Raw genomic sequence first — 26898 nt, 5'->3', positions numbered from 1 at the left:
CATCATGATTGATGATGAACATCCCACCACTGCTATTATTAGGCTCAACATCTATATTTGGGTTCCCAAAAATGCTTGCTAATTCTTTGAATCTTTCCTGCTAGGAACTGTATGACTTGGCTGCTTCCTACAACAGAAATTCCCTACTTGGGAAAAAGATGATCGAAACATCAGCTTTACTGCAATTAAAATAAAGTAATGCAACAGCTGAACAGCAAACCTACTACCCCTTTGTATGGGTCATTTAAAAATTATGCAGTGGGACCTTGTGATCTGTTAAACGTGGCCTTGAGATACTTCACTTCCTACAGAAGAAATAACTTCACTGCGGGCTGCATGACACAAGTATTTGTAACAGGGAGAGAACCTCTGACCTCATGGTTATTGGCTTGAGTCAGCCTAAACTGACAGTCACCCAAAATCACTACCCTCCCCTGACTTATAGGTAGCCTATGTGAAATCAAGGAGTCATTCAATCCACTTCCTACCAGACAGAGTGCCTATTGTGGTAGTACAGTCACAGTTTGCCACTCGTGCTACTAGTTTGTGCAGTCTTGACCAAGAGCCGAAGACTAACCTTAACTATTGTTATCCTTCCCTCATAGTCAGGGCTGTAACACACAAGGAAGCTGGAACTACTGCTTCCAGTCACCTGTTATGTTATTTATTATTTGTATTACAGTAGCACCTGAGCCTGAAATCAATCAGCATTGGGTGCCTAAGTACAGTACCTTTGAGGATCTAGACTTAGAGACTGCAGCTGATGCCAAGGCTGCATTGTGCTATGTACTGAACACACATGAGATAATCGCTACCCAAAGAGTTTACAATCTAAATAGACAAGACAGACAAAGGCAGTCTTATTATTCCCACTTCACTGACAGGGAACTGAGATTAAGTGAGATGAAGTGACTTTCCCAAGGCCACAAAGAGTTTGTGGCAGTGTTTGGAATTGACCCCAGATCTCGAGTCCCAGTCTTGTGCATTAACCACATGAGGCCAGCTATCCTTTTACACCGATAAATCATTATAGAATTTCAGTTCTCAGTACTATCAATCTGACACTTTTCCAAGTAACCTCACTGCTTCCACTCTCACACTGTTGGTGATAATGCTGAGGAGTTTCAAACAGAAATGAATAAACAGAGGATTTTTAAAAAGCAACATAAGCAAAAGGGCCAGGTCCAATTCCTGTTACCTCTTTTTCTTTAATGAACTTTTCTGCCATCTTCTGTGCTTGTTCTAATTTCTCATATGGTGCTGGAGCACAGTCCATAGGCAGTGCCTTTTCCCTCGTTTTCTTTTCTTCTCCTTCACTATCTCTTGCTGTGCTCTCATTGTTTGACTCATCCAGATGTTCAGAGACAGTGGTGCTGATTTCCTGGGACCTGATCATAATATATTATAAGGTTGTATTACTGATGATGTTTATTTCAGATTCATCTGTTAGTTGTGACACTGCATTTAAACATAAAACTGGGAATAATGCTTAAAAATATAACCATAACAGCAGTGTTACTTTACCAATTAGGCTACAGCCTATAACCTGGCTATAAGATTTTTTTTTTTTAAACACTTTTCTGTCTGATGGGAGATTATTTTTATTTACAAAACCCTTCTTTTCCCTCTTGGAAAAGAGCTTTACAATAAATTTACAAGAAAACCCATATAGAATGATCAATATGATAAAAGCTCCCTCTTAACTTATAACCCAATAAAACAAAGAGAATGGTTACTACAGTGGGGAAGGGGGGAAAGGTGAAGACTTATAGATAAGGGGCAGACAGTAAAATAAAGATCACCCTTTAAAAAGAAAAGTTTAATAACTTACAAGTGAGAGTCCACAGCACTATGGCTTGAATCTGTAGGGATATATATCGGGCTATCTTGCAACATCTTCTTACCAAGAAATACTATGGAGGTCCGAAATGACTATGCCTAAAACTGTTCAGAAGTAACATGAATGATAAATGTATTTTTTCAAAAAATAAACTGGAACAGAACATCCAATGATCAGTTAACCTATCTCTCTCAGAGTTATCAATGTGCTGATCAAAACTGTCTCACTGTTACCTCATACTTCCTCTAGTGGTTGTATCCATCTGTTCTCTCATCTCTTCATTATATGTTTGCACAGTGCTTAGCACAGTGGAGCCCTGGTTCTACTGCAATGCAAATAAAGCGTAAATAATATTTTTATTTGTATTGCAGTAGTACCTCATCACTCACTGTGCTAGGTGCTGGACAAACAGAACAAGACGACAGGTCCCCTGGCCACAAAGAGCTTCCAACCTAAGTATAAGATGAGCTATGTCTATTTAATAATAATACTGTATCATCTGAGTTCAGGGGAGAGATTATGCATTACAATGAGAATATCCATCAGAAAGTAAAATTAAGAAAAACAACCCCAAATGCTAGAATTTCCAAAGTGTACACACAGTCTATCTAGAAGTGTTTAATTTGCTGACAAGTGATATTTAACTAAATCAAAATTGAATTGAATAGTTCATTTCTGAGTTGATATTCTGGGCCATCCAGGGCTGAGTACACAGTTGACCTCAACAGTCATACAGAACACTGGAATTTCTTTATATCCTTGTCACCTGGGTGTTGTCTCTCACCTGAACTCTACAGCGGTTAGGTTAAGTCTGAAAACATTTGTAAAGGGCTGCCTGGAGCAGATCTTTACAATTTCCTGGGGTGCATTTGGACCCACAAAGGCCTTTGCTACAGATAGGAGTGAGGAAGAACAAGTGAAAAGTTGTTTTTTGAGTTGCCAGCTTCACCTCCAATCCCAGAAGAGGAAGTCAGGGTTGGGTAGCACATTTCCTAGCCCCCTGGTCACAGGCTGATAGAGGGGCTAATTATGGTCCAAGTGAAGAGTCTCCTAGTCCTCCGTTGATGCCAGGCGCAGAGATTACAGTGGCTTGCGAGTTGCCAAGCCAGCACAGTGATGCCGGGTATGGCGTGGGCCCCCAAAATGAAATAACTGTCAGTGTAGCACAGTGATTTATTTGTGGGGATTGAGGGAGGAACCAAGGGAATTCAACAAACACACAGGGACTTAAGTTGAGCCATTTTGCACTCACATCTCTGCCGCTGCCCTGAATTACAGGCGCTCCCTGGCTCTCAGGGTCCAACCACTTCCCAACGCCGCAGTCTATCCCCCCACCTCTGTATTTTACATTCTGATACGCCAGTCACCTCAGCCCCGAGAACGGGGGGGTCTGAAGGGGGCTTCCTGCTCCCACCCCCCAGCCAGGGGTGTAATCAATAGTCACTGCTCTCACGCTGTAAGCAGAGACAGCTCGTGGAGCACAGCAGAGCAGCAGAAGGTAGAAATCCAGGGCGGTACCTGCTCACTGCACTGGGGATGACGGCCAAGAAGAGCTGTCCCACAACGGAGCAAGGCCTGGGCGCTGCTCTCAGCTGACAGGCTGGTTTGGTCTGCTGCTTCCTCCAGGAAAGGCTCAGTCAGTCCCAGGCAGGTTCTTTTAGTTACATTTCCAATAAGTAAATGAACAGGCTCCTTCCCCAGCTTCTTTACCCTGGGGAGGCCACAACAGAGGCTTTTCTGACAGGCCCCACCCCCACGCGGTTGCCTTGGTGACAGAACACAGGCCCCAGGCTGTAGCCTTGGTGACCGTTCGCATTCCCAGCTCAGAGCAAGTTTTACCAGAATCAAGGGCCCAGCGCCATTCCTGGCTCCCCAGCCCTCTCCACTCCTTGGCTGGGTAAAAACAGACTGCGTGGCTCACGCACATGGTCACGGATGGTCTGTCCGTTGTGTGTTTGCCTGATTAAAGATTATAGTGTGGCCTGTTTTGGGGCTGTGCGCTGAGCCACGGGGCCTGCTGGGCTAGGCCGAGAGCTTACTAAGGGGGCCCTAGCCTGCTATCCTTTGATTCCCTAACCCACATTAGCAGCCTTTGACAGGGGGTGGGCTAACCCAGGGAGAACAAGAGTTTAAAAAGTCAGCTCCTAAAGCACCAGAGGAGCTAGCAAACGGGAAGGCGCGTGAAGGAATGTGAAAGGCAGATAGACTTAACACACATACTGTAAACTTCACCCCTTGACCCATGCAAAAAGCCCTGCAAGAGTAAAAAGAGAATGCAGGCAGAAGTCCAGCAGCAGATTGGGGGCTATCCAGTTTATTGCACCGAATGCAGCATGTACTATTACCTGCCTTGTGGGCAAATGGCATGTGTGTGCATTCGGTGCAAGCAGCTCCTGGCCCTCAGAGACATAGTATGGGCTCTTGAGACCAGAGTGGCCGAACTGAGGGACACAGTACAGAGATCCCACCCCCAGTCTGACAGCCTCTGTGCTGTTGAGGAGGATGAAAGTCTCAGACGAGGAAACAATCTTATAGTTGGGACCTTCCTTCCAAATGATGTTATAGCATCCTCTCAAACAGCATGTTCCTCCTGGGGAAAGAAACTCAGTTATTAGGAAGAGCCAGGTAATAGTAATGGGGAATTCAATTACTGAAAATAGTTGGGTTTGTGAAGACTGGAGGAACAGCATGTTAAATTGCCTGCAGGGAGCAAAGGTTGCAGACCTCACGAGACATTGAAACTGATTTATCTGCCGTGCTGGGGAGAAGCCAGTGGTTTTGGTACATGCAGATACCAGTGACATAGCAAATGGTAGGAGAAATGTCCTAGAAGCCAAATTTAAGCTGCAAGGTAAGGGGTTAAAGTTCAGGACCTTCAGGGTTGCATTCTCTGAAATGCTTCCAGTTCAATATCCAGGGCCAGAAAGACAGGAAGTAGTGCAGGATCTCAATATGTGGATGAGACAAAGGAGGAGGGTTTTAGGTTTATTAATAACTGGGGAACCTTTTGAGAAAGGAGGAGCTCCATTTAAACCAAAATGGACACAGACTGCTGGCATGGAAAATTAAAAAGGATATTTTAAACTAAGGGCTGGGTAAAGGTGACAGATGGAGAGGAGCACATGGTTCAGGAGGAGACATACCTTATGGATGAATTTATTAAAGGGGAACCTATATCCAAGTAAACAGAATAGGAAAGAAGTTGGTAAAGTACAGGTAGGAGCTAGTGGAGGACAGTCAAATTAAAAGAGTCTCGTTTAAACATAACACATGGAGGCAAGCAACTGAATATTGACAAAATGTACAAATGCTTATATACGAATGCTAGAAGTCTATGTTAAGATTGGTGAACTAGAGTGCCTGGCATTAAATGAGGATATTGATATAATAGGCATTGTGGAAACTTGGTAGAATAAGGAGGGCGGGGGGGAAATCAGTGGAATACGGTAATACCAAAATACAAAATATTTAGGAATGAGAGAGTAGGTCGTGTTGGTGGTGGAGTGGCACTGTATGTGAAAGCAAGCATAGAGTCAATCATCATAAAATTTTAAATGAACCAAACTGTACCATAAAGTCTCTATGGATAAAATTCCAAGCTTGAATAATAAGAATATAGCAGCAGGAATATACAACTGACCACATGCCCAAGATGGTGATGGTGACCATGAAATGCTCTGGGAGGTGACAGAGGCTACAAAAGGCAGAAAACCCAGTAACAATGGGGGATTTAAAATATCTTCATATTGACTGGGTATATATGTCATCTCAGGAAGGAATGCCACCATAGCTAAACAGCACCATAAATGAGGCAGTTAGAGGCAAAAAGACATCCTTTAAAAATTGAAAGTAAAATGAGAAAAATAGTAAGGAGCATAAACTCTCGAAAAAGTATAATTGAGCAGGCAAAAAAAGAATTAACAGTAACTACCAAAGATACAAAAACCTAACAATTTAAAAAAAAAATCATAAGCAGGAAGGCTGCCAAACAATCAAGTGGGGCCACTGGATGATCGAGGTGCTAAAGGAACGCTCAAGGAAGACAAGGCTGTTGCAGACAAGCTAAAAGAATTCTTTGCAGTAGTCTTCACTGCAGAGGATGTGAAGGAGATTCCCCACTTAAGCCATCCTTTTTAGGTGACAGATCTGAGGAAGTGTCCCAGATTGAGGTGTCAATAAGAGAGATTTTGGAACAAATTGATAAATTATACAGTAACAGTAAAAAAATCACCAGACCAGATGGCATTCACCCAAGAGTTCTGAAGGAACTCAAATATGAAATTGCAGAACTACTAACTGGAATGTAACCTATCACTTAAATCAGTCTCTGTACCAGATGACTAGAGGGTAGCTAATATAACAGCTATTTTTAAAAAAGGTTCCAGAGGCAATCCTGGCAATTACAGGCCAGTAAGCCTAACTTCAATACCAGGCAAATTAGTTGAAACTATAGTAAAGAATAAAATTATCAGGCACAAAGACAAATACTATGTTGGGGGAAGAGTAAACACAGCTTTAGTAAAAGGAAATCGTACATCATCAATCTACTAGAATTCTTTGAGGGAGTCCACAAGCATGTGGGCAAGGATGATCCAGTTGACATAGTGTCCTTGGACTTTCAGAAAGCCTTTTACAAGGTCCCTCATTAAAGGCTGTTAAGTAAACAAAGTAGTCAGGAGATAAGAGGGAATGTCCTGACGTGGATTAGTAACTGGTTGAAAGACTGGTGAAAGAGTGTAGGAATAAACAGTCAGTTTTCACAGTGAAGAGATGTAAAAAGTAGGGTCCCCCAAGGATCTGAACTGGGACAGGTGCTGTTCAACATTTTCATAAATGCTCTGGAAAAGAGGGTGAACAATGAAATGGCAAAATTTGCAGATGATACAAAATTACTCATGACAGTTAAGTCCAAAGCTGACTGCGAAGAGTTACAAAGGGACCTCACTAAACAGGATGACTGGGTGACAAAATGGCAGATGAAATTCAATGGTGAGAAGTACAAAGTAATGCACATTGGAAAATATAATCCCAACTATATATATAAAATGATGGGATCTAAATTAGTCTTTATCACTCAAGAAAGATGTCGGAATCATTGTGGATAGCTCTCTGAAAACATCTGCTCAATTTGCAGCAGCAGTCAAAAAAGATAATCAGAAAGTTAAGAACCATTAGGAAAGGGATAGATAATAAGACAGTAAATATCATAATGCCACTATATTAATCCATGGTACATCCACAACTTGAATATTGCACACAGTTCTGGTTATCCTCCTTCAAAAAGGATATTAGAATTTGAAGAGGTGCAGAGAAGGGCAGCAAAAATTATTAGAACAGCTTCCATATGAGGAGAGATTAAAAAAGAATGGAACTGTTCATCTTAAAAAAGAGATGACTAAGTGGGAAGATATAACAGAGGTCTATAAAATTATGAACGGTGTGTAGAAAGTGAACAGGGAGGTTTTATTTACCCCTTAAGATAACTGTGGGCCATCTGATTAAATTAATAGGCAGCAGGTTTAAAACAAACATAAGGAAGTACTTCTTCACACAACACAGTCAACCTGTGGAATTTGTTGCCAGGGGATGTTATGAAGGCCAAAAGTATAACGACTTTCAAAAAAGAATTAGGTAAATTCATGGCTATATGCCAAGATGGTCAGGAACACAACCCCATGCACCAAGTGTCCCTAGATCTTCAACTGCCAGAAGCTATGACTGGATGATAGGGATGGATCACTCAAAATTATTCTGTTCTGTTCAGTTCCTCTGAAACTTCTGGGACTGGCCACCGTGACAGACAGGATATTGGGCTTGATGGACCATTGGTCTTATATTCTTACATCCTTCAGATATTCTCATCCCAGTTCACTGGAGCCACTGGTGTTAGTGTGATTAGAATCAGCGCCACATGTCCTAACAGCAGCAACACTGAATGATGTAAGGGAAAGCTAATGGGTTAGGGATACAGAATACAAACAGAAAATCACAAATTGCATCTGCTGCAGATGGCCTCCAAAACGCAGCATGAAAAAAGAGACACACAATGCTCCAGCACAAGTGTCAGAATCCCCAAATGTGGTAATCTGGGAGGCTTTAATGACACTGATAGTTACAAGAAAACAAAATGGCAGAGACAAGTCAGCAAGAGCATCTCTGAAATGCGCTGAAGAAACATTACTAACCAGATCTTTAGCATCCCTGTAAAATACATTATTTCTTCCTGCAGAAATAGGCAGAAATAAGATAGAACACACCAAAACAAAACAGATACCACCATCAAATAAAACATGGTTTTGTGCATCCTCTAGGGGCTATTTCACTTGCCAAGACCGGTCATCCCTCTGCTTGCTGTGCCCATAGTGGATACAAGGTAAAGGCACTGGCTCCAGAGCAAGCCTCCCCCTTAAACACCTGAGACCCTACAAAAAGACCTGGGACAGTGCTAGGAATGCATGGAGCTGGATTGCAGCCACATTTCCTACTGTTCTCACACCCAAGTAAATCTCTCACCCAGGCAGCCCTGGGAGCTCAGTGATGCTCCAGTCACCATCAAGTTCCACTGAATTCCCGTTACAGCCTGGCTATGGGCTGGGAAGCCGCTAGTGCCAGCAGAGCTCCTTCAGGAACCATGCTGCCAAGGCGAAATGCCACACAGGAGAGTATGGAAGGTATACGCTATACATGGGGCTTACGGCAAATTTTAATTGCACCATTAAACAATAGAATACCAATGGAAATTATTTAATTTTTTGGATGTTTTTCTAAATTTGCAAATATATTGATTTCACTTACAACACAGAATACAAAGTGTACAGTGCTCACTTTATATTATTTTTATTACAAATATTTGCACTGTAAAAATAGTATTTTTCAATTCACCTCATACAAGTTCTGTAGTGCAATCTCTTTATCGTGAAAGTGCAACTTACAAATGTAGATTTTTTTTGTTACACAACTGCACTCAAAAACAAAACAATGTAAAACTTTAGAGCCTACAAGTCCACTCAGTCCTACTTCTTGTTCAGGTAAGACAAACAAGTTTGTTTACATTTACAGGAGATATCTTATTTACAATGTCACCTGAAAGTGAGAACAGACGCTCACATGGAACTTTCGTAACCGGCACTGCAAGGTATTTATGTACGTGCCAGATATGGTAAACATTTGTATGCTCCTTCATGCTTCGGCCACCATGCCAGAGGACATGCTTCCATGCTGATGGCGCTCATTAACTAAATTTGTGACCGAAACTTAGAGCAGGAGACATACAATTCTCCCGCAACATTTTACCCATATTCTGACATATATTTAATGCTATAGCAATCTCGGCTGTTGACCCAGAGCATGTTGTTCGTTTTAAGAATGCTTTCACTGCAGATTTCACAAAACGCAAAGAAGGTACCAATGTGAGATTTCTAAAGATAGCTACAGCACTCGACCCAAGGTTTAAGAATTTGAAATGCCCTCCAAAATCAGAGAGAGCAGGTGTGGAGCATGCGTTCAGAAGTCTTAAAAGAACAAAAGAACTCTGATGTGGAAACTACAGAACCTGAACGACCAAAAAAGAAAATCAACCTTTTGCTGGTGGTATCTTACTCAGAAGATGAAAATTAACATGCTTCCAGCCACACTGCTTTGGATAGTTATCGAGCAGAACCCGTCATTAGCATGGACACATGTCCTCTGGAATGGTGGTTGAAGCATGAAGGGACATATGAATGTTTAGCGCATCTGGCACGTAAATAACTGGTGACACCAGCTATAACAGTGCCATATAAACACCTGGTGATGTAAACAAGAAGTGGACAGCTTTATCTCCTGCAATGTAAACAAACTTGTTTGTCTGAACGATTGGCTAAAAAAGAAGGAGGACTGAGTGGACTTGTAGGCTCTAAAGTTTTACATGGTTTTATTTTTGAATGCTTTTTTTTTTTTTGCACATAATTTTACATTTGTAAGTTCAACTTTCATGATAAAGACATTGCATTACAGTACTTGTATTAGGTGAATTGAAAAATACTATTTATTTTGTTTTTACAGTGTAAATATTTGTAATAAAAATAAATATAAAACTAGCACTGTACACTTTGTATTGTGTGTTGTAATTGAAATCAATGTATTCGCAAATGTAGAAAACATCCAAAAATATTTAAATAAATGGTATTCTATTATTGTTTAACAGTGCGATTAATTGTGCAATTAGTCTTTTTAATCACTTGAAAACCCTACTTTGAATCCATCTCTGCTGCAAATTATTACTATGTAATACAGAGCTAAAGGGATTATTAAACTGATCATAAATGAAGAGTCAATTTATCCCTGCGAAGGTCCTGTGCTGGGATGAGCAAATAGCATGGTAAACATGTGGTTCTACTGCCTCAATCTGGAGGGAGAACAAATAGTTTTACTCAATTAACAAAAAAGGTGCTTTTCACACTACCCACTTTACAAACTCACCCTGGGATCTGAAAGTTAAACAGGGTTCTTCCTGGTTGGCTTGTGCACTCCTTCCAACAGTAAGAAATCTGCAGTACAAATGCCACCCTTAGCTGCACTTGTGTAACTCCCCGCCCCAATGTGGGATTGCTGAAGCGTAATGGAAGACAAAATTATTAATTCTGTTGATGCGTTAGCAAGAATAGAATCCAGGTACCTCATCCATTCCTGTTATACCACAGGGTTAATGGGAGTAAAAACTTGTTTTCATCCACGGAAGTGAACAGATATAGATTTTTAATCTGTTGAGTAAACTGGTGCCATTTTTAGTCATTGTGGAGCAGAACTTCACTTTAAGCTACCACTGGTTGAGCAACTGAGGTAGTCTAAAACTCACAAATACTAATGTAGATTGCAAAATAAATACTCGATACAGAAGAAGACAATCAGTCCCAGTATAATCATTTGCTTAGACAAAGATTAATTGCTACACATTTATAAGATTACAGCAGCATCATGTTACTTATTTCCAAAGGGAATATGAATGACTCAAGCAGACTACAAAAATGCAAGGAACTGAAGGAAGAAGGACAAATGATTTAGTTTTATTTCTTGTGAATACCACACAGCAAATAAGCTTGGACTCACAAGTATGATGAGCGAGCTGTAATCAAAGAGAAATATGTCACAACGTGTAATTAGCCAACTCTCGTTTTGGATGAAATCCAATTCTGGAGTACTTCATAGGATTTCTCAAAGGTTTCCCTATTTTCAAAGTGCACTAGTAGTCCCTGGGAGGCCAACCTGCAGCTTGTTGGCCAAATGCAACCTGTGTAGGTGACATTTCTACATATTCACTCTTCAGGGTAGAGCCACACTTTAGAACTAGTCTTCTTCAGTTACATCTTCAATGTTACCAGTGATTCAAGAGTGGGTCTTGAAAGCAAAATTCACTGAGGGAGTGGCCTTTGTTGAAGAGGACAGATGTAGTTGGGGACAGATCACCAGGCTCTGTATGCGCGCGCACGCATACTGCGATGAGTGGGCAATGGGAGTGCTTTAGTGTTGAGGAATCTGGGATGCTATTAGTTTGTTACACTGGGTTACAGTAGTTATACTGATTGCATACGGTCAGCACTGGATGGCTGCATTCTGATATGTTAAAATAAATGTGTCTTGACTAATTGGCTTACATTCTTTTCTTCAATTCATTTTTCTAGGAGGATGTCCATTTGAGAAACAGCTTTAACCTTATTAATCAGCTAGTAGAAGCTTAATTACTTACATATTTGTGGGGTGGCTCTACCAATTTGGAAAAGCAGCAGACCTGCCACCGAATTGCCACCGTGGGACACGGGCTGCCGCCCCATTCTAAATGCCGCCCCAAGTACCTGCTTGGAAAGCTGGTGCCTGGAGCTGGCCCTGCACATTTAACAGCTACACAACCATAATATTATATTGTTTAATATAACTGAAATATGTACTATAGCATTATCTCCCCTAGTACAACCAACCTCTAGCTGAATGCACAAAAAGAGCAAAGATGAAAAAATGGAAATAGTTTATTTGCTGCATAAGGAAACATTTTGTAAATTACATACAAGAACAAATGCTATGCTATAGTGTATACTTTTCAATATTTCACAAAGATAATTGTAATAAATATGCATAACAAAACAAGGTAGAAGACTAAATCTGAACAGCAAACTACAAAATGGTTCATCAAGTTTTAAACTTTACTTAAAAATTTCAAGCATGCAATTGCTGCAATACAGAAAAGTCGTCCTTTCACATTTCTTTGGAGTATTTTCCAAATTGTCTAACGAAAATACTGTCCAAAATTAACAATCATTAGTTAAACAACCTAAGAAAAGTAACAGAAAGGTCTAAATAATGCAAAGTTTTTAATCCTTTTGAGCTTTGTCCTTGTTAGGAATTATCTGATGTAAGTGCACTGTGTGTCCAAGCCAGCCTGAGGCACTATAGATTCTGTCAAATTAGGAGTCTATAAAGTTCATAGATTATGTAGCTCTGGAAATATCTCCATCAACAGGAATAAAACCAATGCCATAACTGAAACTGCAAGCTAGAATGGTTTTAACCCTTAAATGCACTGTGTTCTTAGAAATATTCTTCCTTAGTTCTCTACTATTCGCTGTCATTTTACCACATAAAACACTTCCAATTCTACTTTTAATTCTTAAAGACAGACAAAGGCTTCAGTGATGCCCTCTCCTGCCCAAGACACTTGTAGAAATTATTGTTAGATGACAGCACAAATGTCTCATGTTCTCCTGCATTTGATGAAAGAGCAGGATGAATGGTCATTTACACTTCAATGCTCTTGGATATGCTGACAGATCTATGACTTTACACAGTTTTTCCGAGCTGAGAATACTTAACTATGCTTTAGTCTAGTCTAGCTGAATACTTTGGGTAAAAAGAGAGCCTTAAACATGGTTACCTAAAATATTTGTTAATATAGTTTAATGCAAACATCATGTAGCAAAATGGTTTAGTTACAAAAAAATTTCATTGGAGGGCCAATAAAAATATATTGAAGAGCAGATCTTTACAAAAGTGAGGTGAAGAATTGTGAGGCATTGAGTCTCACTGTAAACATCCTGCATTCACTAGAATCCCTTGTTTCCCTTGAAGTATATGTGTTATTTTTTCCTGAGCTCCATGGCCAACAGCAGTGTGAATATTTGCATAGAGAGTCTGACCTACTGAAAAGGGTTATTTTGTACAGAACTTTTGAGGTTCATCTGATTTATGGTTTTACATTCTAAATTAGTTTTGTTTATGTTATAAACTATTGTGTCCAATATTGAGACAATGCAATTAAATATAAAGATGTACGGCATGGATTTTATATACTCAGTGTACAGCGGACATGGTAACTCATAATCCATGTTAATCTTGTTAAACATAAAACAAATTACAGGTAAGTTTAGTTGCTTGATGTTCTGGCTTACTAAGCAAAATTTCACACAAATATCTGCTTTTGTTCATTACTACATGGGTGAATGAACACTGCCCAACCCCAGGTCACATCTGGGAAGATGCAAGGATGCAAGGGCAAAAACACTGAGCAGACTAGAACACCCCACCTCCTTTTCAATATCCAGGACCAGGACTCAGAATGGAGAACTTCACCTTTACCCAGGAGGTGTGACTATTTGTGTCAAGATGGAGTGTTGCATGCTGGGACCTGTAGCCCACCCTGAAAGCATCTCCATATTGAAGAAGGAAGCTGTGAAGCACAACACAACACTGCGGACCACACTTTACATCTGGGGTGGCCAAAGTAACAACAGCTCTGAAAAATACTTGCATTTTGGATATGAAAACAGTACTCTGAAAACTTTGTGGGAAGGAAGATGATGTGCAGATGTGTTAGGTCATAGTACATAGAATGAACAGGAAGATTGGCAGAGACAAATCCAGTTCACTAAAAAAAAAAAAAAAAAAAAAAAAGCAGCAGGTTGCCAATTTTAAATCTGGTGTTAAGGTGAGCCTAGCTAAACACCATGGCAGCATGACAGGAATCAATACAAACAGTTTGTTTCACTTTTTTTGTGATTGGCTTTTGCACATTGTTAAAATCTGTTTAAGCACTTTCTGGACATCTTCATCCATTTGACCCTAGACAGAAAGAGGAAAAAGTACGTTTAATTCTAGCACCTTTTTACTCTTTCATAAATTTTACATAAATGAGTAGTTTTAAAAGTATATTAACCCCCCAACTCCCAATCTTTTTTAAGAGGATGTTGCTTTAAATTTCTGTTAAATAGTCAGACTTTTTGTCTAGGGTAACCAAAAGATAAGAAGCTATTTTCATTATAGATTTGCAGAAGGGACCTCTTACATTAAAACACAACATATCTCACGTAACTGAGAAATATGCAATCATACCTGCACAGCATAGAGAAGATGCATCCTGTACACTGACACAATCTCCTGGTGCTGTTTCTTTGTCTCCTAAAAAATATTAAGATGCCAAGTCAAGGAATGTGCATGCAAATTCACTTAAAAAAAACACCACATTTTGTTTTAGAGCACATGGATCTCGACAGCTATGATAAAATGGTATCTTTACTTATATAAGAAAACTATAGTGCTCATCTGCATGCATGCATTACACCAAGCAGTATTTTACAATTGGGCCAGCCAAAATAGGTCCCTTTGAAGTGTATGGCCCACTAAGAGGCTATAGCTTTATCTTCACCAGGAAAGTATATAGTACAGCTGTTATTGGTGCTCAAAATGGTTTAGCTGCAGACAGACAGGATCAAACCACAGTGAGCCACAGTCTCTGAAACTGTAGCTGGTTTTTCTGCAAGGAAGCTAAACCACTTGCAGTTAAACAGTTTTCAGCAACAGTTCAACTGCACCCACTGCCACACCCCTTTGTCAGCAATGAGTAGATTTCTTAGTGCAGATGAGGTTCATAAGGGTCCTGTCCTATGGAGCTCTGGCAAATTACTACATATTCAGCCAAAGACAAGCCCCTCTTCTGTGGTCACAGAATGCTGTGGCCCAAGAACCATCTCCCAAGTAAACCTGAAGTTCTGTTTTAGAAACTAGGTTGAGAGAAGTGGGCCATACAACCCTAACATTATACCGCCCCTTTCCTAAACTTATCAGTGGGGTGAGAGAGAGGAGACACCAACCCCACAATAGCCAGTAGCCTGGGGTCAGGGCAAGTCCATGCTCTGCCCCAATCAGACCAGGGACTTCCACATCCCAGGCAAGCTTCCTGACCACCAGGCTATTGGCTATTCTTGGGTAGGAGGGTGTGTTGGCCTCTCACTCATTCACGCTCATTAAAACACCACTTTTAAAGGTCTCGGGTTCATCCCAATGTGGAACTTGTAATCTCAAAACTTTTCACAGGAAGGGAAAACCATTTCTGGCCCAGCTCTCGTGGTTAGGCAGTGGAGGAAAGGAAGCAGCTGGAGATGAGAGACTCCTACAGAACTCTGGCAGCAGGCTACGAGATGGCCATAAGCCTTCATTTTTAAGTAGGGCTATGTCTACACTTAAACTGCTACACCACCACTGTAGTGCTTCAGCGTAGATGCTAACTACAGCAGTGGGAGGGGTTCTCCCATTGCTGTAGTTAATCCACCTCCCCAAGAGGCAGTATTTAGGTCAATGGAAGAAAAGGCAACTCAGCTTGTGCAGTAACTGTGGTTCTTCGAGATGTGTCCCTATGGGTGCTCCACTTCAGGTGTGCATGAGCCTTTTGAGCCCTTGATGGGAGATTTTCTGTTAGCAGTGTCCATTTGGCCTGCGGGTGTGCTCTATGCTACCTCGTATTGTGCTCCCAGGTCACACAGAGCTGGGCAGGCAAACCACCTGCAGTTCCTTCTCAATGCAAATGTCCAACAAGAACAGTCTGAAGCAGAGGGGAAAGAGGGTAGGTAGCGGAGCACCCTATGGGTACTCCACTTCAGATGACACCTGAGAAGTATCCTCATAGGGAGAGGGGACCTTTGGAATCAAGTTTAAGACTGAAGACAGTACAGCAAAATCAAGTGCCGCATCAGACCTGACAGTGCAGACCAAGGCATAGCGTTTAGAAAAGGTATGCACTGAAGCCCATGTAGCAGCTCTGCAGCTCTCTGACACTGGAAATGTTTTTGAATAATGCTGTGGAAGTTATTTGTAATCTGGTAGTGTGCGCTAAAATCCTCTGAAGAGGCAAAGCACCAGCTGCATCATAGCAAGCAATAATACACGCAGAGATCCATCTCACCAGTGTCTGTGAAGAGATTGTGGACCCCTTAAATCTTTCTGTGATGGATACAAAGAGTTTAGGTGATTTCCAAAATTGCTTGGTCCTATCCAGATAAAAGGCCAATGCCTATCATATATCTAACGTACAAAGTGAAGTCTCCCGCTGAGGTTTATTTGGTTTAGGAAATAATACCAGTAGATTAATAGCCTGTCTAAGATAGCAATCCAACCCTCAAAACTGCTGTTTTGATGCTGACCGGGTACCTCCTGAATGGAGGGTGGGAAGCTCTTTTCCTCTGAAATCTTTTTCTAGCAGGCTCGGTGGTTCTGTGAAAACCAAAGAACTGAGCCAGGCATGATCTATGGGGCAGTTTGAGACCCATAGGGTGTATATACCTGAAGATCTGAGCAGGGACCCTGGAGTCCTTCAGCGTAAGCAGGGACTCAACCATAGTTGATGGTCAGAAGCTCTTCTCGGGAAACAGGCGGTCCTCAATTGTATTCTGGACTCTCTCAGGAATCATGACAACTGGAGCCAGGACACCCTGCCCATGACAACTGCTGTGGATATGGATCTAGCAGCAGTATCTGCAGCATCCAAGGATGCTTGGATAGAGGTTCTGACTAATAAATGACCCTCCTTAATAGTGGCATGGAAGTGTTCTCTATGCTCCTGTGGAAGATGTTCAATAAAGAATGCAAATTTCTTGTACTTTGTGTAGTCCTGTTTGGTCATGATCGTCTGATAGTTTGCAATCTGAAATTGGAGGATTGCAGGTGAGCAGGTCCAACCTTTTCTGGTTCTTCTCTAAGGAACAGCCCTGTCTGTCTATCCTGTTCATTTATAGCATCTACCACCAAGGAATTAGGAGGGTGGGAAAATAAAAATTTTGAGTGCCTGGGAGGAACTTAATATTTCTCATCTGCCCATTTACAAGCTGGCAGGAGTTTGCGAGACAGTCATTGCTGGATCCAGAAATGCTTCGTTCATGGATACTGCAACCCAGGTGGGCATCACTTACTGCAAAGTGTCCAGGAGCTTATGAAGTGAGAATCTTTAACAACCTCAAGAGATATCTGGAGTGTACCCACCACCCACTTCACAAGGTCCTGGAATTGACAAAATCCATCAGTCATTGAAGGTGGTAGAGGCGTGACTGACTCGTCCAGAGATGGAGATGAAATATGGGCTTGGGAGGTAACCTCTTTGTACTCAGTAGCCTCTTGTTCCTCAAAGATTGCCTTGTGTTTCGGATTTGGTACAGGAGACCATATGACTCTAGTTTCCTGATGCAGTGTAGCCAGAGTTCTGGCAAATTGCTGCTGATACACTGCCCAGAGATCTCAGGATGGTTCCTAGGAAGGCCCTTATGGGAGTCGGGATGGTATGCAAGACTGATACCACCATCTCAGACCTGGGCAAGGAGGTCTTTGTCAAAGTATGGGGTCCTGTAATGATGCGGAGGAGGGGAACCTCACAGGGATAAGCAGGAGACTGACTGAAAGTTATCTCCATCCTCCTCAGTGTCCTTCAACGGAGGGGGCCCCAGTGAAAAGAATGGAGAATCCTGTGGTACCAGGAAACACTGGTAATCCAGAGACTGGGGTCTTGGTACTGAGAATAGTTCAGAACCCATAAGCAGTGGGTCCCTAACACTCAACAAGTCCCTGGAGTAACAGATTCCTTTGGTATTGAGGAGGTCGGTACTGATGCAGCAGTTGATCTGGTGCGCATAGGTGCCAGGGCCAATGATGTGTGCTTCAATTTTGTCAGTACTGACTGAGCTGAGTGGGAAGGCACCATTGTTGAATATGAAGTAGTCTGTGCTGATCTGGAAGCAGATGATACCAGATACTCCAGGATCTCCTTGCTCCATCAGTACCACAGGAAGTGTCTTTCACCTGCATGGTAGACAGTCGAGACTTCAAGGCCTTTTACACCACAGATCTAGCAGGAAATCAGGACTTCTTGGGAGCTGGCTCCTTGTGGCGGGAGACCGAGCTCCTCCTCTTTGGAGCCTTCCCTGAGTCCTTTGAGATCTTCCCTTTCTCAGGCAAGAACTTGGCTAAAGTTGAAAGGGCACTGCCTCTGTCAGGAGACAGATGTATGGGGGAAAGTGAATCATAGACTATCAGGGTTGGAAGGGACCTCAGGAGGTCATCTAGTCCAACCCCCTGCTCAAAGCAGGACCAATCCCCAATTAAATCATCCCAGCCAGGGCTTTGTCAAGCCTGACCTTAAAAAACTTCTAAGGAAGGAGATTCTACCACCTCCCTAGGTAACACATTCCAGTGTTTCACCACCCTCCTAGTGAAAAAGTTTTTCCTAATATCCAACCTAAACCTCCCCAACCTAAAGTGGGTGGGTCTCCTGCCCTGACTCAGAAGCCAGTCGAAGGGAGTGCTCCACTATCATCATCATGTTCAGCTTGGTCTCCTGATTCTTCCGAGCTCTAGATTTTAGAGCCAGGCAAAAATTGCACTTTGGGAGAGATGGGACTCTCCCAAGCAACAGAAACACTTTGTAGCCAACACCGATCAGGATAACTTCTTGACAAAAGAGGCAGCATTTGGAACATGCTCGGCCAGGCCCAATAAGGTCTCCAGAAAAAAATGGGGGAGGAAAATCGAAAACCTCTCAACTAGCTAATTTTATATTAACAACTAACCCTAACTCGAAACACTCAACTAAACATCAACTCCAAAACACGCTGACGCATGCATGAGGCAGCCACACTAGAGCTCAGTTCTGGTGATACAGAAGGAACTGAGGGTGGTTTGCCTGAGCAGCTGTATATGCCTTCAGAGTGCAGCATTAGGTTGTACACAACACAGGTGCAGGCTGAATGGACACTGCTAATTGAAAAATATCCAACCACAGGCTTGAGAGGCGCATGTGCACCTGAAGTGGAGCACCCATTGGGACACTACTCACAGAAGAATTCATATGTCAACCAAGCGCTATCTACACTGGGAGTAGGTCGGCTTAACTATGTCACTCAGGAGTGTGGATTTTTCACATCCCTGAGTGATGTAGCTGGGTTGACCTAACGTTTTAGTGTAGACCTGACCTAAATGTTTTATTGTTTAAATGATTTACTACGTCTATTGCTCCCACTAGTATTCCTGAAAGAGACTAATTCTAGCTCAGCACCACATTAACTCCTGCTGCCTGACTGGGGAGAAGGAACAACAGGCACCAGGAAAGCGGTGTAGCTCAGCCGGTTGGGAACTCAAATACAAGAGCTTTCCTTCCCAGAACTTGGTGCTTAAAGAGATCTGTGTTTGGGGGCAGGGTGGGGCGGGGAGGTGTATTTCATAATCTAGGAGCAGCAGCTTTGGTAAGACAATGCCTGAAGTATGCTCCTCAGCAACCAGGCTCAAGTCTTAACTTTTTTTTTTTTGGGGGGGGGGGGGGGGTCAGGTCTGCGACTCCTGGCAGGCCTCCCAACACACCCACTTTAAGCACTGCCAGAGCAGCTCCGTAACGCACAGCAAGAGCTTTCTGTGGTTTAAAAAATGCTTTTCGGCTCTTTGCAGCTTGGAAGTCTTCATGTTCTGCTGGACTGGGCCCTTTACTTGTAAACGGGAAACCCCATTGAAGGCCCAATTTTAAAACCATTCAAAGCAGTTCACAATTCTGAGAAAAATTATCATCTTCTTAAAAAAAAATATGGGCCTGTTTGGATAGAAACTTGTCACAAGATTTCTTCCAAAAATATCAGGCTTATTTTAGCTTTTAATTATTTTTTAAAAAGATCTTAACTGATGACTAAATCTGCACCTTTCTGAGCAACACAAAACCCCATTGCAAACTGGCTCTGTACTTTATGCCACACAAGTACACCACATTTTATTACAGCTATAACATGTTGGATCAACTGTTAAACATTGCTCTAACAGCCCAGCATCTCAGAGGTTTGGATATCCATTTAAAGCTGTGGCATTTCTGCTACAGTTTAGTTTAGTTGTGACACAGCAAAATGAACAAATGTATTGAGATGTGATGACATCTGCTTAGGAGGTGCCATAATTATTTTATCAACCCATTTAATGCCAATTAATGCTTAACCTCAACACAGTAGCTTAAGCAACTGCATTCTGTATAATGCAGTATCATTTCAATTATTGGGAACTGCTGCACTATTTCCCGTATCTCCAGAGCAGAAAATGGAGTGAAGTTGACTGATCTAAGTGCGAGATCTCTGGGGATATACTGGAACACAGTAACTCAGTTTTGTATTATTGCTGAAAGAGTGCTTTGCTGTGACAATAATGAGGATTCACTACTATCAGTTATAGCATATATTAAAAGGGATCACTTTATTGCATTAAGCATCCATTTCTCGTACTCAGTAGTTGTGCTTCACTTTAACTGGGCACTGTAAGGAAGACTTCACATCCTATTTGCAATCAGAGCAGCTGGAGTTTATCAGTTAAGAAACCGACACTTACAGCCAGTTGATTTTGTAACTGTTTCACTTGTTGCTGTAATGCCTCCAGCTGTTGGCTTTGTCTTTTGGGTGCACTGGTTGAGTAGGAAAGCTGAGAAAGACTGTTCAATGCTTCTTTTAACTTGCAAACTTCCTTGGACATCTCATTGATCTATCAAGGAAAAATAGTACATGTGAAAGGATGCAAGAAATACGGTTTTGCTGTGCTTTATTTAGAGAACATTTGTGCCTTTTTTTCTGAATTCTGAAAAAGCAACCCTACCTTGATCTGAGGCACAAGGCGGCTACTAGGTAAACAAAAGGTTATAGTGCTCCCACCATGCTGCAACTCTTTGTCTACACAAAGGGATGTAGCTCTTTCTCAGCCAGCTCTGCAGTGCCTCCTTCTTACTCTGCAAGCCAGTAGGCAGTTCTAGCTTCTCACTAGTACTGGGAGGAATGCACACAGATGTAGGTCCTCCCAGCTGGCTACTCTCTCCATCTGCCTCTCCCAGAAATTGTTTCTCTCCTACTTACCTTTCTACCTCTATTTCCTTCCCCGCAAATCTCTGGCATACTACTCTTCTTTCTGCCTACATCTCACCCACCATTCCAGCTCCCTCCCCACCAAAGCCTCTTGGCTCACTGCCAAATTTCCCTCCACCATCCTGATCATTTTAAGCATTCCGTTTCTGTTAGCAAATTTGCTTTTGTACAGAATTCTCACATTTCCAAATGGAAACTCATTGCTTTAACAACTTACGTGAAGCAATATTTATACCATTGAGGTATTGCGTTTACTGACTCTATGGGCACAGCCTCTGAATACATCTATGTCTGAAGACAGAAATGCAGCTCGCTTGGGCCAAGTATACACAGCCAGCAAAATGTTATATAGCCAGCTACCACATCTGTGGCCCATTTTCTATTATAAGAACTCTGTGCTCTCAGATATCCCAATTATGGAAAAAGATGAGTAGGTATGGGTGAAATGATCTGGGTAAAATAAGAACTGTAGGATCTTTGGTCACTTGTGCATCTTTATTTAGGTTTGCAAAACTTCTCTCCCTGTGGATCTCTCCCTGTTCTAACTCCCACGTCCATCATTTCAAAACAGGAGTGCAAGCACTTGGGCAACTGGGCCACATATGACTTCACCTGACAGTGACAGATCATGCAGCTCTCCTTGTGGGGATCTCCACAGGGTCAAATATGCATTTAGCCAAACAAGCTTTTATCAGTATTAAAGATGGGATTCTGGGACCTTAGATTACAAGACAGAAAGGTGTATTCAAAAGTTATACTCCGTGACACTTTGTTTAATATGGAGCTGTGAACTGCATGCGTTACTCAAGTTGCTTTATAAGGTCTAAACATCCAGGAAACCCAATCTCTTTAATGAATCACTAACCTTTTTATCTTTATCTTCTTCTAGCTTTGACGAGCTTTCTGCATATCTTTTCATGTCAAGAAGATCTTCTTGAGCTTGATGGTACTTACGGTAAAGTCCATTTATTTCCTGCTCCTTGCCCTCAAGGAGAGTTTGAATACCTTCTTTTTCCCCTTTTAATTGCAAGACTTCATTTCTCAACTGTGCAGCATCTACGGACACATTCTCTTTCTCTTTCATTAAATCCTTTAGTTTGGATGACAAAATATTAACTTCACCTTCTAACGATGACTGGAGTTTTTCATATGAAGCTCTGAGCACCATTGCTTCCTTAATTGCAGCTTTTTCTTCCAACAATTCCTTCTGCAGATTTCTTACCTCAGTTTCCTTGTTAATAAGCTCTTCCTTAAATTCATTTATTTCTTCTTCCATTTCCTTTGCCGTACACCTGAGAGCAGTTACCACCTCAAGATGCTCAGCAACTGGTACAGAGTTTTGTTTCTGAGTATCTATCAGTTGCTTGAGCTGAGCTACTTCATTTAATACCTGTGTGTACTGGGACTTCATGTCAGATAATGCATCTTCAGCTTTATCTTTCAATGAATTTGTTACCCACATCAGTTTCTCATGCTCATCTCTAGGAATGTATTCCAAAGCTACATCCTCTAATACTTTCCTCTTCCTGTAATCTTCAAGCTCTGTTTGTGCTTCTTTGTACAACTGAGACAGCTCACTAACTTGTCTGTGTAGGTCATCTATCATTCTATCCCTTGCTTCTTTTATCTCCCGAGCTTCATCACTGGATTCCAACTGCATCTGATTTAACTTGTCTTGTAGCCTTTTGATTTCTCCTTGCCCTTCTTTGTATCTCTCGATCAACAAAGCTTTCTCTTGGTTAATGTTCTCAATTATTGAACAATAAGAATTTTTTATTTCCTCACATTCTTCTATAGACATTTTGCTAGCAACGTTCTGCTCTCTTTCTTCAAGTTTTTCCTGTAGCTCTCTCACTTTCTCTTTATGCCTTTCACTTTCCTCTAATGCTTTCCTGAGTTCTTGCTTTAGCACTTCAATTTCCTCACATGTAACCCTCAGTTCATGGACATCCGAGTAAGTATCTTTGTTTTCAGAAGCAACAAGGCCCAATTTCATCTGCGTTTGTACATTCAAGACCTCTTTCATAGCTTCTTCATACCGGCATTGGGTTTCTTTAAGTTTCTGGCTAAGATCAGAGCTATTTTCAGAAATATCTGCACTGTTTAAATTAATTGTTTCTGGGATTCTAGACTGAAGTTGGGTCTCTAAGTACTCTCTTTTTGCTTCGGAATTATCTAATTTCCTCTGTATATCCTTTAAATCTTCTTGTAGACGCTTAATTTTTACCTCATTGTTGCTTGTTGACTTCTCTTGAGTTTGTGTTGCATTTAATGAGGATGATTTTAGCTCCTGAGCTGAAGTTTGACTTTGTCTATCCACTGACTGATCAAACTCTGTTTGGGTGGAATGATAGGAATCTAGGGTGGAATCCATTTCTGTTTCTCTGGGTGTTTTTTCCTGCATAAAAATCATTAGTGTTTATAAAACAATATATGTTACTGAGTAGATTAAGTAAGGAACTCTTACTGTGCCCTACAGAGATGAACAATGAAAACATTGTGGGCTAGATTTTCAGCAAAGCTTAGCACGCAAAGGAAGATACTGGCTGCTAAGTGCATCTAAATACCTGGGATGATTTCTGAAGCACAAAAAGGATCAAAAGCTATGAGAGTTAAAATGCTGAAAACCCTCAATCATTAGTCAGAGTTCTGAAATAATTAACTCCATCTATAAAAAAAAAAAGGCTATCATCTAATTTATGGGGAAAATGAGAATTGCAAACGATTTCATACTCGAAGTCAAAGTTTCCTCTTGATTTCTTGAAACTCTTAACTACCTACAAACTGTCTTTTAATTTATCTTCACAGTACATCACTATAAAACAAAGTAGTTCTTTATTCCGCTATTCAAGAACTGAAAGATCCCTTTCCTTTGAATTAGGTGCATAAATGTAATACATACCTGTAATTTGTCTTGTAACTCCTTATTGTGTAGTGTTAGAGAAGCAATTTTTGCTTGCAACAATACAAGCAGATCTTGCTGGTCAGTTTCAGAACTTATATCCAGTAAGCTATCAGCACCTTTAAAAAAAATGGTTTCAAACCATTTAAAACAACTGAAGTGATGACATATTTCCTGCTTTTGCTACAGTCACTATCCTTTCACATAAAATCATTATGACTTTGAGATGGTGTGAACTTGTTTTGTTTTTTTCCATAAGAACAGCCATACTGAGTCAGACCAAAAGGTCAATCTAGCCCAGTATCCTGCCTTCCGACAGAGGCCAATGCCGCATGTCCCAGAGGGACACCATTAATATGCCAAATGAAGGAATTATTTCTAGCTAGATTTCTAAAAACGGTTTAATCACTGGCACGTCAGTTTTTCTAGAGTTACAATGCTGAAACCATTCTCTAATATCATTAGCATTATTCCTACATTTAAATGGTTCTAAAAGACAGTTGATAAAAAGAATAAGCTTTGAGAATTAAAGAAGGCTTTATTATTCACCTTACCTGTAGTACTATCACTCAATCTATCCTTGTTATCTCGCTGAATGGAGCTGATCTCTTCCTGTGAGACACAAGGAGACAACCCTTTCACTTCAAGAAGTTCTAGACTTCACAGAAATGAGTATGGAATGAGGTCAAGCCCTGCAGAATGGATGCTCTGGGGTCTGATGTCTTGTTCCAAACAACATTCCTTAAAAGTTAGGGGCCAGATTTCTAAATTCACCTAAGAGATTTGGCCTCCCGATTCCCATTAAAATTAATGTGATCTGGGCATCCACACTCCCGCAGGCAGTTTTGAAAGTCTTTGCCTATGCGCCAAATTATGCAATGTAGTGCGTATGATATATTTAAAACATCAAAGGACTACAGTCTTCGATAACACAGGGTGAAATCACACAGTAGCAAGTGGCTACTCATCCCGATGAAATCTTTTGAACGAGGACTGTCTTTATTGTATGTAATGAACATGCCAGGCACTTTGTTAGCACTAAATAACTTGCTACTGTGTGTTAAGATGCAAAACATTTACTCATTTATTATGAATTACCACCACATTTACTGAAAGAAAATATCAAAATAAGTTTACAAAATATATGCCCTTTGATTTTACGCACATTATAAACCATTTATTTATCAAAATTCAACCATTCACAGTGGATCTCCCAGTCACTGATGTGGATTATCAAAGTTCTATATTTTTATCCCCTTAAATACAGCCAAAGTTTATTAAAATGACAGAACAGCAAGAGTAAATATACCTTGCATACTTGTTCAGTGAAGAACACCTGTCCTTTTCCAGCAATTGGAGTTGAGGTTGCTGAACGTGGAGAGGACAAATCACTGAACTGAAAAAGAAGTGTGTGCATGTGTGTGTATATATATTAGGGAGTTCTACTGCCTGGGTTAACATATGCAATAATTCTGTGTTAGCACCAAACAGCAAACCTAATTACTCAATGCTGTTCTTAGCCAGCAGCACACATGCATTATTTCCAGACATGAGCAATGTTTCAGTTTAATAACCTATTTGTTAAGCTGTAATTAAATCCCATATTATATATCTTTCCTGCTCTCTCCCCTTATTAGATTTCTACAGCTATCTGTATGTGGAAGTGCATTTTAAGCCATTCATCAAAAGAGACCACCTTTATGTGCAGCTTTTAGACCATGCCACATTTCTAGCAGCTTTCTTAATAACTGTAACCAATACGGGTTTTCAAGATGTCATCCTAACCTTAGAAAAAATCTACTCATAACACATGAGACAGACATATAAAATAACACAGCAGATTTTGCCAGCATCATTCACATTGTGCTCTGGATCTTTCCCATCCCACTACAAATATCAAAATGTTCAAACTTGGACTTTTTCTTTACCTGGAGAGGACTGATAGGAGGAGGTGGGGCTTTGCGTTTTTTTGGAGTTCCACTTCTTTCTGAACTTAATTTAGAGACTTGGTCATGCTGAAAGTTTCACAGGCCAGAGAATGGAGGTTTGTTAATTTGGTTAGTAAAGTCTGAGTAAGCAGTTTTATTAAAAACCCCACATAACTTGAGCAATTTGTTCCTTGTCTCATTCAAGCTTCTCCACAATAACTACATTGCTATAGTAGGCAAGATACTAGGCATGCTTGAAGACAAGGATGGCCCCCACCCCCTTTGCAATTCATGCTTCAGCAAAAACAAAGATTTAGTGAAAAAGCACAAGCTGATGAAAGGTTTAGCATTTACTAGTAATCTCAAATACATCATTCGTTCACAGCTTAGTTAACTGACCACGAATGGCCATTTTTCTTCTTCTTCGTCAACCACTCTTGTGTTTGGATAGCATGAAAGAACTATTTCTTCTGGAAGGGGAGCGCCTGAATCAGTCACTCCATGGCTTCTCACTTTAATGGGGTGTGCACCCTCCAAAATATTATGCCCCTAATAAGTGCTAGTAGGGCATTTTTATTGCTTCAACCTGTGGGATTTTCACCACTGGGCTCTCCAGCAAAGGGCATCCCAGCAATACCCCTTGTAACCCTGAACTATCTGTTTCCTGTTGAAAAGCTTTGCCTTTGTCTGTCTCCATAATCAAGGTGTGAGAAAGTCCAGTCTTGGGGCCCAAACTCTTGAGTTTTTCCACAAGAGTTTGTGCTTCCTCTCCCTAACCACAGAACCACACCCTTCCCCCCAGCACCCTTTTCCTGCCTCCCCAAAGCTGATTGGTTACTGAATCTTGTAAAAGGCAAAGTTTAAAAAAGAGAAAAAAGCTATTAAAGCAATATATTTCTGCAACATGCTTCTACTATGAGCAACTCAAACATTCATACTATAGAACATTATAATTACAGGTAAATCTCAGTGTGACATTTATTGGTGCTTTTAAGCATATGCCATTTATCATTTTCACAGGAAGTCACAGACCTGTATAGTCTGAATATTTTCAAGTAACATGAG

At 41.1% G+C, this 26898-nt stretch overlaps 3 protein-coding genes across 5 annotated transcripts in view; 1 reads left to right on the top strand and 2 right to left on the bottom strand.

Annotated features, from left to right (window-relative positions):
- Positions 1-3732, bottom strand: part of TTC23L (tetratricopeptide repeat domain 23 like) — a 28981-nt gene extending 25249 nt beyond the window's left edge. Inside the window, exons 1-3 of the mRNA XM_073343716.2 lie at positions 3359-3732; positions 1832-1944; positions 1199-1388 (exon numbers count right to left, since the gene is read on the bottom strand). Coding sequence (XP_073199817.1) covers positions 1199-1388; positions 1832-1896 — 255 coding nt within the window. The 5' untranslated portion in view covers positions 1897-1944; positions 3359-3732. The remainder of the gene's footprint in view (positions 1-1198; positions 1389-1831; positions 1945-3358) is intronic.
- RAD1 (RAD1 checkpoint DNA exonuclease) overlaps positions 1-11799 on the top strand; it is a 52429-nt gene extending 40630 nt beyond the window's left edge. For both annotated transcript variants that reach the window (XR_012158863.2, XR_012158862.2), the window contains one exon: positions 11500-11799. The gene's annotated coding sequence lies outside the window, so the exon portion shown is untranslated. The remainder of the gene's footprint in view (positions 1-11499) is intronic.
- Positions 11800-11866: 67 nt separating this feature from the next.
- RAI14 (retinoic acid induced 14) overlaps positions 11867-26898 on the bottom strand; it is a 133994-nt gene continuing 118962 nt past the window's right edge. Inside the window, exons 11-18 of one of the 2 annotated variants that reach the window (XM_073343703.2) lie at positions 25834-25920; positions 25215-25301; positions 24460-24517; positions 23906-24024; positions 21869-23401; positions 20480-20629; positions 14198-14263; positions 11867-13927 (exon numbers count right to left, since the gene is read on the bottom strand). In XM_073343703.2, the coding sequence (XP_073199804.1) occupies positions 13850-13927; positions 14198-14263; positions 20480-20629; positions 21869-23401; positions 23906-24024; positions 24460-24517; positions 25215-25301; positions 25834-25920 (2178 nt within the window). In that variant the 3' untranslated portion in view covers positions 11867-13849. The remainder of the gene's footprint in view (positions 13928-14197; positions 14264-20479; positions 20630-21868; positions 23402-23905; positions 24025-24459; positions 24518-25214; positions 25302-25833; positions 25921-26898) is intronic. The other variant, XM_073343704.2, reaches the window with a different exon arrangement.

The sequence above is a fragment of the Lepidochelys kempii genome, chromosome 5, assembly GCF_965140285.1.
Source record: "Lepidochelys kempii isolate rLepKem1 chromosome 5, rLepKem1.hap1, whole genome shotgun sequence".
Classification (NCBI taxonomy): domain Eukaryota; kingdom Metazoa; phylum Chordata; order Testudines; family Cheloniidae; genus Lepidochelys; species Lepidochelys kempii.
The sequence above is the reverse complement of the archived record's forward strand: the minus strand, read 5'-3'. Positions and strand labels throughout refer to the sequence as shown.